Source organism: Nycticebus coucang, chromosome 18 (assembly GCF_027406575.1).
Source record: "Nycticebus coucang isolate mNycCou1 chromosome 18, mNycCou1.pri, whole genome shotgun sequence".
NCBI classification, from domain to species: Eukaryota; Metazoa; Chordata; class Mammalia; order Primates; family Lorisidae; genus Nycticebus; species Nycticebus coucang.
The window spans coordinates 74,593,785-74,611,419 of NC_069797.1; the positions used below are offsets into that span (position 1 = coordinate 74,593,785).

Below are 17,635 nucleotides of genomic sequence, written 5' to 3' on the forward strand. Positions count from 1 at the left end.
AGGGTACTCTGGCGTCACATCTCACAGCAACCTCAAACTCTTGGGCTTAAGTGATTCTTTTGCCTCCTCCTCCCGAGTAGCTGGGACTACAGGTGCCTGCCACAACACCCAGCTATTTTTTGGAGATAGGGTCTTGCTCTTGCTCAGGCTGGTCTTGAATGCCTGAGCTCCAGTGATCTACCTGCCTCGGCCTCCCAAGTGCAAGGATTACAGGCGTGAGCCACTGCACGTGACCTGATCTGAGTCTTATTATTGCTATTTCATAGATAAGAAAACCAAGGCTTGGGCAGCTCCTGTGGCTCAAGGAGTAGGGCGCTGGCCCCATATACCGGAGGTGGTGGGTTCAAACCCAGCCCCGGCCAAAAAAAAAAAAAAAAAAAAAACTGCAAAGAAAACCAAGGCTCAGAGAGGAGGAGGAGGCCGCAATAATAGGCCAGGAAGTCAGGGTGAGAGAACTAGAATGCAAGGGAAGGCATAAAAGCAGCCTGGAAGGGGCGGCGCCTGTGGCTCAGTCGGTAAGGTGCCGGCCCCATATACCGAGGGTGACGGATTCAAACCTGGACCCGGCCAAACTGCAACCAAAAAATAGCCGGGCGTTGTGGCGGGCGCCTGTAGTCCCAGCTACTCGGGAGGCTGAGGCAAGAGAATCGCTTAAGCCCAGGAGCTGTGTGAGGCCATGGCACTCTACCGAGGGCCATAAAGTGAGACCCTGTCTCTACAAAAAAAAAAAAGCAGCCTGGAAGAATCTCTCTGGCATCCAGAGTGGAAGGCATTCTTTACCTCCATCTCTGACTGTCCCAAAGGCTGGGCTGCAGGTCAGAGAGATGCCACAGAGCCAGTGCCTTTCTCTGCTCCTGGGAGCTTGTCACTGACATCCCACGTTTGAGTGTGTCACTCTTTTCTCTCCTGTTTTCTTTAAGCTTTGTGCTGTGGCATCATCATAGCTCAACCTCAAACTCCTGGGCTTGAGTAATCCTCTTGCCTCAGCCTTCAGAGTAGCTGGGACTACTCTTGCCTCCATGACACCCAGCAAGTTCTTTTTTCTATTTTTAGTAGAGGCTGGTCTTGAATTCCTGAGCTCAAGGGATCTACCCGCCTCACCTGGTCCTCCCAGCATGCTAGGATTATAGGCGTGAGCCACCGGTGCCTGGTCTCATTGTAGAGAATTTAAAGAGTGTAAAGAAGCAAAAAAAGTCACCCACAGTCCTCCCCAGAGGCAACCACGGTGACTAATTCAGCACATTGCCTTGAGGTCTTTTTTCCTTTTTCTTCTTTTTTTTATCTTTTTGAGACAGGACAGACTAGGCACTGGTGTCAGTGCCTAGCTTCCCAAGGGAAGTACTTCAAAGGTGACTATTGTGACATTCAAGTGAGGTATGTAGCACTTTTTCTAGGGTGAGTTTGAGAACTTAATTGTCAGACCTCATGTTTTTTGTTTTTTTTTGTAGAGACAGAGTCTCACTTTATCGCCCTCGGTAGAGTGCTGTGGCATCACAGTTCACAGCCCTCCAACTCCTGGGCTTAGGTGATTCTCTTGCCTCAGCCTCACGAGTAGCTGGGACTGCAGGAGCCCACCACAATGCCTGGCTATTTTTTTGTTGCAGTTTGGCTGGGGCCGGGTTTAAACTCAACACCCTCGGTATATGGGGCCAGCCACTGAGCCACAGGCGCCGCCTTTCCCCATGTCTTTAAATATATATATATATATATATTTTTTTTAAGACAGAGTCTCACTATGTTGCCCTTGGTGGAGTGCCGTGGCGTCACAGCTCACAGCAACCTCAAGCGATTCTCTTGCCTCAGCTTCCCAGTAGCTGGGACTATAGGCACTTCCCACAACACCAGGCTATTTTTTGTTGAGGTTGTCATCATTATTGTTTAGCTGGCCTGGGCCAGGTTCGAACCCACCAGCCTCAGTGTATGTGGCTGACACTGTAACCACTGTGCTACAGGCACCAAGCCAAAATATTTTGTATTAATTTAATGGCTATGTAATATTTTTTCTATGTAATATTTTATAGGTTAGATATGCCTCCTTAATTTACTCAACCACTGAGCATTTGTAGTGTTTCCATTTTTTACTCATAAATACATTGTACATTTATTGCTTAAAGGAATTATGGTATAGTCAGTCTATAATAGAGTATTATAAAGCCATTAAAAACAGTGTTGTGAATCTATATCTATTGACATGAAAATATACCTACAAGTCAGACACTATGGAGGGCATCTGTAGTCCCAGCTATTGGGAAGGCTAAGGCCAGGAGGGTTGCTTGAGCCCAGAAGTTCAAGGCCAGCTTGGACAGCATAGTGAAACTCTATCTCTACAGATCAAAATTAAATTTAAAAAATAATAAATGGTATTTACAGTATATCAATATTACTAAGAAAAGCAATTTATAAAACAATATGTATCATATGATCCCATTTTTCTTTTTTTTTTTGGAAAAAAAAGCCTTGCTCTGTCATCCAAGTTTGAATGCAGTGGTGCAATCATAGCTCACTGTAACCTTGAATTCCTGGGCTCCCCAAGTGCTGAGAGGACAAGCGTGTGCCACCACACCTGGCTCCATTTTTCCTTGCTTTCTTCCTTTCTTTCTTTTTCTCTCTCTCTCTTTTTTTTTTCTTTTCTTTCTTTCTTTCGAGATGGAGTCTCACTCAGTCACTCTGGAGTTCAGTGCCATGGTGTCGTAGCTCACAGCAACCTCAAATTCTTGTCTCAGCCTCCCAAGTACCTGGGACTAAAGGTTCCTGCCACAAAACCCAGCAAATTTTTCTATTTTTAGTAGAGATGGCAAAGAGCCTCACTTTGCTCAGGCTGGTTTTGAACTCCTGAGCTTAGGCTATCCACCTGCCTTGACCTCCCAGAGTGCTAGGATTATAGGTGTGAGCCAACAATTTTCTTTAATATTTATTTTTATATACATGTAAAAGTTTGAAAGATTATTTACCAAAATGTTAATAGTTACTTCTGGATGGTAGAAGTATGAGGTTCTTTATACTGTTCTTAGCATGTCACAATGAGAATATATTGCTTTTATAGCCAGAGGGGGAAAATAGTGAAAAAAAAAACCACTGTCACAGTTAAAATCTTCATGCCCTTATTTTCGTCCATTCTGTGGTTATTTCTTTTTTTTTTTAGAGACAGAGTCTCACTTTATTGCCTTTGGTAGACTGCCATAGCACACAACTCACAGCAACCTCCAACTCCTGGGCTTAGGTGATTCTCTTGCCTCAGCCTCTTGAGTAGCTGGGACTACAGGCACCTGCCACAATGCCTGGCTATTTTTTGTTGCAGTTTGGTCAGGACTGAGTTCGAACCCGCCACCCTCTGCATATGGGGCCGGTGCCCTACTCACTGAGCCACATGCACTGCCCTCTGTGGTTATTTCTTAAGTATAGTTTCCTAAAGTAGAATAACAAGATTAGGGGCGGCGCCTGTGGCTCAGTGAGTAGGGTGCCGGCCCCATATGCCGAGGCTGGCGGGTTCAAACCCAGCCCCGGCCAAACTGCAACAAAAGAATAGCCGGGCGTTGTGGCGGGCACCTGTAATCCCAGCTGCTTGGGAGGCTGAGGCAAGAGAATAGCGTAAGCCCAAGAGTTAGCAGTTGCTGTGAGCCGTATGACACCACGGCACTCTACCGAGGGCGGTACAGTGAGACTCTTGTCTCTACAAAACAAACAAACAAACAAAAAAAAAGAATAACAAGATTAAAGGACATTTATGTTTCTTGATTTGCACTATCAACTTACTTTCTTATTTTTTTTTTGAGACAGAGTCTCACTTTGTCGCCCTGGGTAGAGTGCTGTGTCGTCACAGCTCACAGTAACCTCAAACTCTTGGGCTTAAGTGATTCTCCAGCCTCTCAAGTAGCTGGGACTACAGGCACCTGCCACAACGCCCGGCTATTTTTTTGTTGCAGTCGTTTAGCTGGCTGAGGCCGGGTTCGAACCTGCCACCCTTGGTGTATGTGGCTGGGGCTGTAACCACTGTGCTATGGGCACCGAGCCTATCAAATTACTTTATTTTTTTTTTATTACTGATTCATTGAGGGTACAGTAAGTCAGGTTACACTGATTGCAATTGTTAGGCAAAGTCCCTCTTGCAATCATGTCTTGCCCCCATAAAGTCAACTTACTTTCTAAATGCCACAGTGGTTTTTAACTCTGGATGAAATGCACCAGGAAAAAAAGAAGTAATCAAATCGTGTTTACTTTAATCATATGTAATGTAATAAAAGTTAATCTTTATTCAGGCTTAAGCCTTTGAGCTCACGGCGTCCCTGCCCTTGTGATTGATTTGGCAGAGGTTTGAGGGGAGGGGCAGGCATGGGTACAAAGGGCCATTGCATAAATGATCCCCATGCTGACTGCACCACCGATCCCAGATGCTTTCCCTGGCACTGTACCCCTCCAGGGAGTCTGGGAGCTCTCAGGCCCCACTGCCCAGCATCTGTAACTTTCCGGCCCAGTTGTAGGTATAAAGAGAGGTTAAAACTAAGATGGGCCAGCAAAGCCTGCAGTGGACATTTGGAATTATTGCTGGCAAGAAAAATGGAATAAGCTTTATAAATTCGGCCCATATTTTTTAAAAGTTTTTTGTTGTTGTTTTTTATTTGTTTGTTTGAGATAGAGTCTGAAGCTGTTGCTCTTTGTAGAGTACTGTGGCATCACAGCTCACAGCAACCTCCAACTCTTGGGCTTAATTGATTCTCTTGCCTCAGCCTCCCAAGTAGCTGGGACTACAGGCACCCACCACAACGCCCAACTATTTTTTTTGTTGTTGTCGTTGTTGTTGCAGTTGTCATTGTTGTTTTAGCTGGCCGGGTGGGGTTTGAACACGCCAACCTCGGTGTATGTGTCTGGCGCCCTACCCAGTGAGCTATGGGCACCGCCCTTTAAAGTATTTTTGGTATGCTCTCACCTAACATGCACAGTGTAGGGAGTATATGGAACACCCCCTGGTTGAAGGGCACAACTACAACAGGGACTTTACCTAAAAAACACAAACAATGTAAACTAATCATTTGTAACCTCAGATTAATCAGAAATAAAAAAATAAAATGGCCGGGCGTGGTGGCTCATGCCTGTAATCTTAGCATTCTGAGAGGCTGAGGCAGAGAGATCACTTGAGCTCAGGAGTTCGAGACCAACTTGAGCAAGAGCAAGACCCTGTCTCTACTAAAAATAGAAAAAAACTAGCTGGGTATTGTAGCAGGCACCTGTAGTCCCAGCTCCTTGGGAGGTTGAGGAAGAAGATTGCTTGAGCCCAAGAAGTTTGAGGTTGCTGTGAGCTACAAAGATGCCATGGCACTCTACCCAGGGTGACAGAGTGAGACTCTTTCTCAAAAAAAAAAAAAAATTACTATTTTGTCTCAAATATTGCAATGATAGGGTGAGTATCCATTTGCTCATTGCGGGGATTTAGTAGTGATCCACATTTGACTGATTGGTTCAGTTATTTATTTTGCTGAACTTTAAAGCAAATCTAAGACATTTCCCTTTACCCATAAATACCTCGGTATGGGGTATTTTATAAGGCAAGCATGGAGCAGAGTTTATTGAGGAAGAGAAAGGTAGGTTTAAACACATACTAAATTCCATTTTTCTTACAAATCTTCTGAAAAAAATGCGAAACATTAAAAGGTTTTAATATCAAAAAAAAAAAGAAAGGTAGGTTTAGAGAGTAAGAACACGATACAGGCTTACAGAGCAAGATACGTTCGCCATAGATAGTGAATAGGCCTCCATGGTCAGCGCAAGTAGGCAAAGAGGCCCCTCTCTGTGTGTGTCCAGCAGCGCCTCGGTGCCTTTACCCGGTGCTAGTCTCTAATACTGGGCCCAACACAATTCATAGCTCTTCCTTCATATAATCTGCTCCCTTCTCCGTGTGCAGTCTCTCCCAGCTGCTTAAGGATGCAGATCCTTGTACTGCATTTGGATTACATGTCTCTGTTGGTTCACAGTTCTTCCCTCCTCCTTTTTTTTTTTTTTATAGAGACAGAGTCTCACTTTATGGCCCTTGGTAGAGTGCCGTGGCCTCACACAGCTCACAGCAACCTCCAACTCCTGGGCTTAAGCGATTCTCTTGCCTCAGCCTCCCGAGTAGCTGGGACTACAGGCGCCCACCACAACACCCGGCTATTTTTTGGTTGCAGTTCAGCCGAGGCCGGGCTTGAACCCGCCACCCTCGGTATATGGGGCCGGCGCCTTACCGACTGAGCCATAGGCGCCGCCCCCCCCTCCTTTTTGTTTTAATGCCATGTATGTGTCAGAGAACTTGGGTCATTTGTCCTGGAGAATGTACTGAAATCTGAAATTGGCTGTTCGCATTTTCCTGGTTGCTGTGCACCTGCTCCCCTTCACCTTGGATTTATCCTGCCTTTTCAGCATGGGCTTATTTCAGGGAAACCAAATGGTTGTGGGGGAGACAGTTCTTTAGAGAAGAATCTGTCAATAAAAGCAGGAGAAATGCTTGAATTTGAAAGTCACTACTTTAGGGTGGCGCCTGTGGCTCAGTCAATAAGGCACCAGCCTTGTATACCGAGGGTGGCGAGTTCAAACCCGGCCCCAGCTGACTGCAACAAAAAAGAAATAGCTGGGCATTGTGGCGGGCGCCTGTAGTCCCAGCTACTCCAGAGGCCGCGGCAAGAGAATCGCTTAAGCCCAGGAGTTGGAGGTTGCTGTGAACTGTATGATGCCATGGCACCCTACCAAGGGCCATAAATTGAGACTCTGTCTCTACAAAAAAAAAAAGAAAGTCATCACTTTAAAAGCCCCAAGGACTTATATAATAAGTCCAGGCAATGGTCTTCCCTGGCTGCTGAAATCATTAGGGAAAATTCTGATGGGACTGTTGTGATGGAGGGCACAGCCAGCAGCTCTGGGATTGCGTGATCAATGAAAACGTCATAAAAATCAGAAGAACAAACATCATGTGCTTCTGATGTAGCCCATGAGGAAGACACAAATAGTACTACCTCTGAGTATTCTTTCCAAAAAAAAAAAAAAAATATATATATATATATATATATATATATAAAAATATCTCGGGGCAGTGCCTGTGGCTCAAAGGAGTAGGGCGTCAGCCCCATATACGGGAGGTGGCGGGTTCAAACCCAATCCCTGCCAAAAACTGCAAAAAAAAAAACTCATTGAACCCAAACCTAATCAAGCATTATATGAAGCTACTCTTCTAGATGCTGGTCACTTTACCTCTTCTCATTATTTATATTACAACCTGTTTTTTGTCTTCTGTTTTTCCTTAAAATATATTTTCTCTTGATTTTCGAAGCACAGGGTGGACATAAAGTTCCGGTGCAATTTGAAATAATTTAACGTAGTAAATTGCACAGGAACTTTATGTCCATCCTGTAGAATTATATATGTTCATGGCTCACAGCTGGCAGGGAAATCCAAGGCCACAGCAGGCAGTGTGTAGGTGGAGTGTGGCACTTGTGGGCTTCCTTGACCTTTGGCCTGGGGAGCAGGCACCATGGGGCTACTTTAAACCTCCCCGTACCGGGCCCAAAGTCTTGTAGGGACAGGGACACAAAGGTCGATCAGACATAGACTCTGCTCTGTGGCCAGGATGACAGTTCTGAGGGCAGGCGAGGAGCTACCTTTCTGAAATGTTTGCATATAGAGCTAGCTGAGATGACCAGAAAGGTGAAGAAATACCAGCTGTGGGATGAAACTCCTGGGATGTGTCACCTTCCACTGGCACCATCCAAGGGCCAGAGCACTTCCTGTCCACTCTCTGGGGACTGAGTTGTTGGGCCCAGTCCTGCCCCAGCTCTGCCCCAGAGGCTCCTGCATCATGCCTGGCAATCCCAACACCTTCAGTTTGTCTCCACTTGACCTGACTCCCTGCCCTCTGAAACCTTCCTGTGTGTCCGGTAACTCACCTGAGCCCTGGCTTGTCCCCAGGCCACCAGTTCCTCCTGTGAGGAGCCTGCTCAGGGTCCCAAGCCACATGCCCTGCCGAGCCGAGGCGGGGCTGGGATCCTGCTGACAGCTTAGGTCTGTCATTGCACTTACCTCATCTCCCTGCAGCCTCCCAGTTCTGCCAGCTCCGCCTCACTTCTGCTCCCATACCCACTGCCACACCTTGGACTTGTCTCCCCTGGACCGCCCTGCCTCTGTGGCCCCAACCACACCATCCACTCGCTCTTTCTGCCTGTCCTTCGCTGTGTCCTTCTTTACCCCACCAGGACCCACGGATTCAGGACTCCTGGGCTTTCTCTCTTTCTCTCCCTGGCCTCACAGGGCCTCTCTGCCATTTCAGCCACTTCCCTGGCAGAAGATTCCCCCTTGCCTCCCATGACTCCTGCCTGAAGGAACTGGAGCCTCCAACCTTTCAGGTCCTAACGACTGTTGTATGCAGAAAGGCCGCAATGCTCCGTGGAATCAGGGCCTCACTTCCCTGTGCAACACTGCCTAGAAATCCTTCCGTGTATCCTGGTCAGTCCTGCCCAGGCCTGACCACAGCTAGTTGAGGCATTCGCCCCCCACTTCCTTACCTCGACATCCCTCTCAGCAGATTACCTTACGTCCAGCTAAAACTGAGGCTCAGGCAGCAGTCCCTCCTCCTAAAATCACACGCATCCACGCCACCATTAGCTCTTTCCCTCTGGTCTGAGAGGAAGAGGGGGGGTCCCTCCTACCTAGGGGTGACCACTGCTTCCCTCTACACATGTAAGACACTCAAGGCCCTTCTGTATTGAAATAATGACACCTATAATCAGCAGTCATCTTCTATGCCAGGAGTGTCCAACTTGTGGCCTGCGGGCCACATGCTGATTTTGTGAGGACTTTTTTTGCTCTGTCATGTCCAATATCACAGAAAGTATGCACGGACATTTTTCTTACTAATCAGCTTTCATTATTGTTTGTATAGTGTGACCCAAGACAACTCTTATTCTCCCAATGTGTGGCAAAAGAAAAAAAATATTGGTCACCCCTATTCCATGCTATATCCCTATTGCCTGGCTATCACCTTCTTTCCCTTCACAAACTTCCTAAAAGAAGGTCCATTCCCTGGCACCTGTGGCTCAGTGGGCAGGGTGCCGGCCCCATATACCGAGGGTGGCGGGTTCAAACTGGGCCTCAGCCAAATGGCAGCAAAAAAATAGCTGGGCGTTGTGGTGGGCGCCTGTAGTCCCAGCTACTTGGGAGGCTGAGGCAAGAGAATCACCTACGCCCAGGAGTTGGAGGTTGCTGTGAGCTGTGTGACGCCACAGCACTCTACGTAGGGCGATAAAGTGAAACTCTATCTCTACAAAAAAAAAGAAAGTCCATTCCCCACATCGCCCCTTCCTTGTCCTGCTGACTAATTCTCACCCCAGTGCTTTCGGACTGTTCTTTGTGATGTAATCTCTTCTTTGGTCCCGGCATTTTATCTTTTTTTTTTTTTTGAGACAGACCCTCAAGCTGTCGCCCTGGGTAGAGTGCTATGTCATCACAGCTCACAGCAACCTCCAACTCTCGGGCACGAGCGATTCTCTTGCCTCAGCCTCCCAAGTAGCTGGGACTATAGGCACCCACCACAATGCCTGGCTATTTTTTTGTTGCAGTTTGGCCGGGGCTGGATTTGAACCCCCACCCCCGGTATATGGGGCTGGCCCCCTACTCACTGAGTCACAGGCACCGCCCAATTTTTCTGTTTTTAGTAGAGACAGGGTCTTTCTTTTGCTCAGGCTGGTCTCAAGCTCTGAGCTCAAGCAATCCACCCGCCTCAGCCTTCCAGAGTGCTAGGGTTACAGGAGTGAGCCATCATGCCTGGCCCAGGCTTTTTATCTTTTCAAGAAGAAATTCCCGGGTGGCGCCTGTGGCTCAGTCGGTAAGGCGCTGGCCCCATATACCGAGGGTGGCGGGTTCAAACCCGGCCCCGGCCAAACTGCAACCAAAAATAGCCGGGCGTTGTGGCGGGTGCCTGTAGTCCCAGCTACTCGGGAGGCTGAGGCAAGAGAATCGCTTAAGCCCAGGAGTTGGAGGTTGCTGTGAGCTGTGTGAGGCCACGGCACTCTACCGAGGGCCATAAAGTGAGACTCTGTCTCTACAAAAAAAAAAAAAAAGAAGAAGAAGAAATTCCCCTAAGTAAGGCCTCTTGTGTCAAACAAGTTTATCTTCCAAGGGTAGCCTTTGTAGACTGCTGGAATCTGGCAGTCCAACACTCTGAATTCTGTCCCCAAGCGGCGGCTGTGGTAAATTGATAAATGGCCTACACAAGAAGGAAAGGTAGGCATAGACTTCAACCAGAGATCTTCTATCTCAAAACTGCATGAAGTGTACAGGGTAATGTCCTAGAATATCAAATGTATTCAAGTGCCTGGAGAGCAGAGAACATGAATGAATTGAAAAAAAAAAACTATTAGGGCAAAACCTAGATGTTGTTCCTATTTGAAGCCACCTGAACGTTGATAAACCTTTCCATTATGTGTCACATCACCAACACATCTCTTAGAAGCCACTTGAGCCCCTCATCCAGGGTGGGGTGACTTGTTCTTATAAGGCCATAGTCACCTGGAGCTCAGTCCCTCAGATTTACTAAACAAATAAACACGCATGTCTCTTTGCCCCCATTTCCAATGACAGTGGGTCCTAAGATGATAAGCGGTCCCTTCCCTCAGTGCATATGAAGAACCAGGATGGTGGCTGAGACCCCAACTCAATCCTGGGCACTTGGGACCTAAGAAGAAGGAAGCTGAAATTAAAGTGGCCAAGGAGGGAAGTAGAGTCTGCCCCTTCCTGGCCTTTCCTCTTTGGAAAAGTAGAATTTTCAGGATATCCACAAATTTCCAAATGGGTGTCTACAGTGTGTGATGGGCCCAGGGTAGACAAGTTGCCACTGTCCCATATGCCATCCTATTGCCCCCAGCCCTTGCTGTCAAAACTCAGGGCTGGGCCAGGTACAGTGGCTTTCAGAGGCTGAGGTGGGCAGATCGCCTGAGCTCACAAGTTCAAGACCAGCCTGAGCTAGAGTGAGACCCCATCTCTAAAAATAGCCGGGTGTTGTGGTGGGCACCTGTAGTCCCAGCTATTTAGGAGGCTGAGGCAAGAGAATTGCTTGAGCCCAAGAGTTAGAGGTTGCTGTGAGCTATGATGCCAGGGCATTCTACAGGGTAGGGGTCGGGGAGGTGACAAAGTGAGACTGTCTAAAAAAAAAAAAACCTCAGGGCTGAGGTCTGTAGTCCTAGCACTCTGGGGGGCTGAGGTGGATCACTTGAGGTCAGGAGTTCAAGACCAGGCTGAGCAAGAGTGAGACCCTATCTCTACTAAAAATAGAAAAATTAACTGGGCATTGTGGTCAGAGCCTGTAGTCCTAGGTACTCAGGAGGCTGAGATAGGAGGATCACTTGAGCTCAGGAATTTGAAACTACTGTTAGCTATGACATCCCTGCACTCTAGTCTGGATGACAGATCAAGACCCTGTCTCAAGCCAAAATAACAAGCACCACCTCCCCGAAACAAAAAACCTTCAGGACTGAGCAAATTGAGGAAAACAGCTAAAATACATCTGGGCAGTACATTGTTGACACGGTGGTCGTGGCATTTGTGTCTTTCAGACAGAGGCTGCGTGGTGAAGGCCAGAGTGCTGACTTGTGTAGAAGGGATGAATGCGTCCCTGCTAGAGCGAGCCATCCAGGAGCAGAGGCGGTACCAGCAGGAGAGGGGCAGCGGCCCGTAACAACACTCCCACAGCTTCTCCTGAGGCCAAACCTGCAGGAACTATGGAGCCCCAGAGAGGTGTCCGTGCTTCCCGAGTGACAGCCTTTGTCTGGAGCCAGAGCAATGGGGGACAGGGTGGATAATCCAGCTCCTTCCCCTAATTTGAGGTTGGCCCAGGAATGAGGGCCCAGAGAGCAGGTGCCTGAATCTGACACCCCCAAGGAGATTGCAGGTGGCTGAGCTCTAGGAACTGGGGCTGTGCCTCGTGAGGGGACATGGAGGGTTCCAGAAGATTCTCAAGAATAAAGGCACCAGCAGCTTCCTTGTGTGGTGTGCATGTGGTGTGGTACCGGCCCGGGCCAGGAGGGGGAGCTGTGGAGCAGGAGCTCGCCCCACAACGAGGCTGCGGCTGCTCTTGCTTCTGGTGAATTCTCAGCTGGGGCCTGAGGGGAAGGTTCTGGGGGCCCTGGGACCCAGGTGCGGGGCCCAGGTTGCAGGGGATCCACCCCTGCCAAAGTTTCGCCCTCACAGGAGGCCGAGCGTCTTCAGACAGGCCGGGCCTGTGCCTTGAGCCCTGACCATGCAGCCTCCGGCTGGACTGTGGCTTGAGAAGCCCTTCCCGACCCTTGATCTCTGCCCTAGCTGCCCTCAGCCCCCTGGGCAGTCCTTCCAGACAGCTTTGTGCCCCTACAGCCTGGGCCTGGCTGGGGCAAGGCCAGGGCTGGGGCAGAAGTCTGGGTCCTCCTGTGGGCCATCATGGGGCACCGGGCAGGACGCCTGGGGGCCCTGGCCTGGCTGGGCAAAAGGCAGCCCTGTCTCTGGCGAGGTTTCTAGGCAGGATGGGTGGGGGTGGGCAAGGGGACTGGACAGAAGCCTGGTGGGGGCTGGGCAGGGTGCAAATGGCCTCCTATGTGGCCCCCCTCATGTTCGGGCTGCTGGGGCAGTGGGGGTGCTAAGCATGGGGTGCAAATGGCCAGCTCCATCTGTTTCCCAGGCAGCTCTGCAGACATGGATGTGTTCCAGAAGGTAGAGAAGATCGGAGAGGGCACCTATGGGGTGGTGTATAAGGCCAAGAACAAAGAGACGGGGCAGCTAGTGGCCCTCAAGAAGATTAGGCTGGATTTGTGAGTGTGGGGACAGCTTCTGAGGCACTCTGCCCTCCCACCCCCACCCACAGCCTGGGCGCTCCCCCTCCATTCGTTCCACATCTGGGAGTTCACACCCAACTCCTTTTCTTTTCCGCTGCTGCCCAGTTACACTGGGGTAGCCACAAAGGTGCAGCCCCTACTTGTCCTCACCCCAACTCACTGCTTCCCACCCAGCCTTCGGCCTGGGCCTTGCTCTGTTGAACATGGAGTGTGAGCACAGTTCCCCATTGTGGGGTGGACTGTCTATACCGGGACAAGGAGCATGGACATGAATCCCCCTGGCCAGAGTGTCCTTAGTGCCCGCTGCCCTGCCCACAGCAGTGCCCTTGTGTCCTGCAGGGAGACTGAGGGGGTCCCAAGCACAGCCATCAGAGAGATCTCCCTGCTCAAGGAGCTGAAGCACCCCAACATTGTCAGGTGAGTTCAAGAAGGAGGCAGAGACACTGAGATGGGGAAGGCTGTGCCCTGACTGCCATCTCCCTGCCAGGCTGCTGGACGTGGTACACAGTGAGAAGAAGCTCTACCTAGTGTTTGAGTTCCTCAGCCAGGACCTAAAGAAGTACATGGACTCTGCCTCAGCCTCAGATCTCCCCCTGCACATGGTCAAGGTGTGGAGGGGAGGTTGGGGGAGGGGAGGGAACCCCCCACACAGCCGGCCCTGCTCAGCCAGATCCTTCTCATTCTCGTTACTCCAGAGCTACCTCTTCCAGCTGCTGCAGGGAGTAAACTTCTGCCACTCTCACCGGGTCATCCACAGAGACCTGAAGCCCCAGAATCTACTCATCAATGAGTTGGGCGCCATCAAGCTGGCTGACTTTGGCCTGGCTCGAGCCTTTGGGGTGCCCCTGCGCACCTATACCCACGAGGTATTGCAGGACAAAGAGGAAAGGAAGGCAGCCCAAGGAATGTCACCCTGAATGATGCTGTTTTCTTGCCTCACAGGTGGTGACACTGTGGTATCGTGCCCCTGAGATCCTCTTGGGCAGCAAGTTCTATTCGACAGCGGTGGATGTCTGGAGCATTGGTTGCATCTTTGCAGAGATGGTAGAGAGGGAGACATGTGTGGCCAGTAGAGGCCACAGGCCAGGTCCTATGGGCTGGGGGTGATGGAGGCTTCACTGATGCTTCTGTTAGAGGTGGATTAAGGAGTGTTTGGGTCTGGCTAAAGGACTCAGGAAGCCAGGCTTATTCCAGAAAAGGCTAGAATTCTTTGCGCAGCCACAAGAAAGATATCACTATGGTCCCTCCCTTATCTGATGTTATATTCTCTATGACAAAGTGGCAGACTGGACCTTCTCTTCTTTCCCTTTCCAGGTGACTCGAAAAGCCCTATTTCCTGGTGACTCCGAGATTGACCAGCTCTTTCGTATCTTTCGCACCCTGGGGACACCCAGTGAAGCCACATGGCCCGGAGTCACCCAGCTGCCTGACTATAAGGGCAGCTTTCCCAAGTGGACTAGGAAGGGCCTGGTGGAGATTGTGCCCAGTCTGGAGCCAGAGGGCAAGGACCTGCTCATGGTAGGTTCAGGTGGGCAAGAAAAGCCTTCTAGTTTTAGCCACTGCTCCAGGAGTGTTCCTTTTGTCCGCCAGCCTTTTTTTTTTCTTTTTTCGAGACAGAGTCTCACTAGGTCACCCTCAGTAAGGTGCCATAGTGTGACAGCTCACAGCAACCTCCAATTCTTCTTCTTTTTTTTTTTGTAGAGACAGAGTCTCACTTTATCACCCTCGGTAGAATGCCATGGTGTCACAGCTCACAGCAACCTCCAGTTTCTGGGCTTAGGCAATTCTCTTGCTTCAGCCTCCCGAGTAGCTGGGACTACAGGCGCCCGCCACAATGCCCAGCTATTTTTTGGTTGCAGTTTGGCCCGGGCCGGGTTTGAACCCGCCACCCGTGGCATATGGGGCCAGTGCCCTACTCACTGAGCCACAGGTGCCACCCTTCTTCTTTTTTTTTTTTTTTTTGTAGGGACAGAGTCTCACTTTATTGCTCTCGGTAGCTGTGGCATGACACAGCTCACAGCAACCTCCATCTCCTGGGCTTAGGCAATTCTCTTGCCTCAGCTTCCCGAGTAGCTGGGACTACAGGTGCCCACCACAATGCCCGGCTATTTTTTCATTGCAGTTTGTTCGGGGCCAGGTTTGAAACCCCTACCCTTGGTATATGGGGCCGGCGCCCTACCCACTGAGCCACAGGCACTGCCACAACCTCCAACTCTTGGGCTTAAGCAATTCTCTTGCCTCAGCCTCCCAAGTAGCTAGGACTACAGGCGCCCGCCACAATGCCTGGCTAATCAGCCAGCCTTTTACATAACCCTGGCTCTTCCTGAGCCCAAGCTGGTCTCTTTTCTGACCCTTGTACACCCTGTCCCTGGGTGAACACAGTAAGTCCAATGTTTATCTTCCCTTTCAAAACTTCTCTCCTTTGGTAGCCATGTCTTCGTGCTGTGATCCTTGCCCTTTTACCTTGTTGCAGTGTGTATTTGGTTATCACCCTTGTGGGCGATACTGCCCCATCTCAGCCTCACAAGCTTCCCTCACAGGGGATGCACCTCCTACTGCCTTGGTATTCCCAGTGCCTTCTGCAGCCAGAATGTGAGGCTGTTCCCTGCCACCTGGGAGCATACTGGCTCCTGCCACAGTCCTTACTCTCATCATTCCTGTTGCATCATCTTGATCCCTTGGGCAGCACAAGCCAGACTGCCCCGAAGGTCTCAGGCATAGCCTTGTGGTTGCCCACAAGGTCTCCAAGCCACATCTCTCTCCTTAACCTAGTATGGGGGCAGAGGAGGGCAGGTCAATATTTTCTTTCTTTTTTTTTTTTTTTTGGAGACAGAATCTCACTATGTTGCCCTTGGTAAAGTGCTGTGATGTCACAGCTCACAGCAACCTCAAACTCCTGGGCTTAAGCGATTCTCCTGCCTCAGCCTCCCGAGTAGCTGGAACTACAGGCACCCGCCACAACGCCCGGCTATTTTTTGTTGCAGTTGTCTTTGTTATTTAGCTGGCCTGGGCTGGGTTCAAACCTGCTGCCCTCTATGTATGTGGCTGGCTCTGTAACCACTGTGCCACGGTCACTGAGCCAGCAGGTCAAAATTTTCATCTTCAGGCTTGTATGTCTAGCTTTTCAGAAGTCTGTGTGTGCTGTCTGACAACCCGAGGGCAGTAGGACAGTGTCCACTTCCAGCCAAAGCTTTTAGCTGGCCATCCGGCTGCCCCTTGGCAGGGGGTCCTTCCATATCCTGCCTGGGTTTATTTTTATTTATTTATTTTTTGAGACAGAGTCTCACTTGTCACCCTCAATAGAGTGCTGTGGCATCAGCTCACAGCAACCTCAAACTCCTGGGCTAAAGTGATTCTCTTGCCTCAGCCTCCCAAGTAGCTGAGACTACAGGCGCCCGCCACAATGCCCAGCTATTTTTAGAGATGAGGTCTCACTCTGGCTCAGGCTGGTCTCGAACTTGTGAACTCAGGCAATCCACTCGCCTCAGCCTCCCAAGTGCTGGGATTACAGGCATGAGCCACTGCGCCTGGGTTTAGAGGCTCTAGGGCAGAGCTGAATCTGGCCTTGATGGTCATAGCGCTCCCTTCTCTCCCTCTTGCTCCTTGTATTTCTGCCTCACCCCAGGTATACCCTTGGACAGGTTTGGGCTCCTGCTTCCTGTACTCAGCTAGGCACAGGCTGGGACCTGGAAGGGGAGCTGACTCAGCTGCAGTTGCCTGAAGAGACCTGGGTGACTCAGGGCTGGACTAGAATGAACTCTTTGTCTCAGGTTCCAGGAATGTCCAGACTGGCTTGAGGACTGGGAGGCAGTGGCTTCATGCAGTTCCGGGTTAGAGGGCAGCCACTTTGGAGCTTGGGGCCCTTCCCTGGGACCTGGGGGTAGTTCCTCCTGCTGCTCTCACTGCACCCAACTCCATTATCCTTCTTCCTCCTTCCTCCCAGCATCTCCTACAGTATGACCCCAGCCAGCGGATCTCAGCCAAGGCCGCCCTGGCCCACCCATACTTCTCATCCTCGGATCCCTCCCCAGCCTCCAGCCAGTGTGTGCTGGAGCATTACTGCCGTTGAGAACAGCAAGTCCCACCCAGCTGTTCCCAAGCTCTAAGGAATTTGGTATCAGCCAGCAGGGCTGAGTGTGGGTTTGTCCTGCCCATGGGTTAGAGAGTTCCTGTGTTGTTTGTTGGGTTTAATGGTGCTTTTTCAAAACAGAGGCGCAAAGGCTCTAGGCATGAGGGGATACGTTAGAGACCAGTCCTCTGGCACTGGAACAGCAGATGCCACATTGATAGCAGGGACCTGCTAGGCTTTTCACCTGCTGGGGCTGCAGCCACAGAGCCAGACCCTAGGAAAGGGTACCCCTTTCTGGTCTCTTTGGATTTAAAATGTTTGGGGGAAAGAGTTGAGTTCCCAAGTCAAACTGGAGGGAGAGAGCAGAGGTCAGGGTGTGTGTGGCTGTTCTAAGGAGTTGTCACCTAAGATATGCTTGTGTTGTTTGGCTTCTGGCTTGACAGAAAATAAACATGACACCTTTCTGAGTTCTCCAGCATTCTGCTTATGGACACATGGGCTTGACAAGGGGGACATTGACAGAAGGCTGGAGACAGTCCTGGCCTGAACCCAGACAGTGGGGAAACGGGGAGGGGAAGGCAGGGAAGGGCAAGACTGCTCCCTGGTCTCTTTACCTTGCCCCCACCACATCCCTGCCCAGATTCCGGGGAACCACAGCCCTCTGAGAACACCATTTCCCAGGCAGGCACGTTGGGCATGTCCACTCCCCACCTGCAGAAGGGGCCCACGCAGTGCTGTCACACCTCAG

The 17,635-nt window shown here is 50.2% G+C and overlaps 2 protein-coding genes across 11 annotated transcripts in view; both read left to right on the forward strand.

Moving 5' to 3' along the window:
• The window catches only part of TEN1 (TEN1 subunit of CST complex), a 37,860-nt gene extending 25,923 nt beyond the window's left edge, over positions 1-11,937 (forward strand). For 4 of the 5 annotated variants that reach the window (XM_053569577.1, XM_053569578.1, XM_053569580.1 and 1 more), the window contains exon 4: positions 11,568-11,935. In XM_053569577.1, coding sequence (XP_053425552.1) covers positions 11,568-11,689 — 122 coding nt within the window. In that variant the 3' untranslated portion in view covers positions 11,690-11,935. Of the gene's footprint in view, positions 1-11,567 lie in introns of all 5 variants that reach the window. The other variant, XM_053569576.1, reaches the window with a different exon arrangement.
• CDK3 (cyclin dependent kinase 3) lies at positions 11,937-17,529 on the forward strand. Of its 6 annotated transcripts, XM_053569565.1 has the most exons (8): positions 11,937-12,094; positions 12,669-12,794; positions 13,158-13,235; positions 13,306-13,426; positions 13,514-13,684; positions 13,761-13,862; positions 14,133-14,336; positions 16,762-17,529. In XM_053569565.1, the coding sequence occupies exons 1-8, from the start codon at positions 11,946-11,948 to the stop codon at positions 16,885-16,887; spliced, it is 1,077 nt and encodes a 358-aa protein (XP_053425540.1). In that variant the 5' UTR covers positions 11,937-11,945; the 3' UTR covers positions 16,888-17,529. The 6 variants fall into 6 exon arrangements, with proteins under 6 accessions (XP_053425540.1, XP_053425539.1, XP_053425541.1 ...); XM_053569564.1 differs by having other exon boundaries at positions 12,665-12,794; positions 13,306-13,684; XM_053569566.1 differs by having other exon boundaries at positions 13,306-13,684; positions 14,133-14,346.
• Positions 17,530-17,635: the final 106 nt, after the last annotated feature.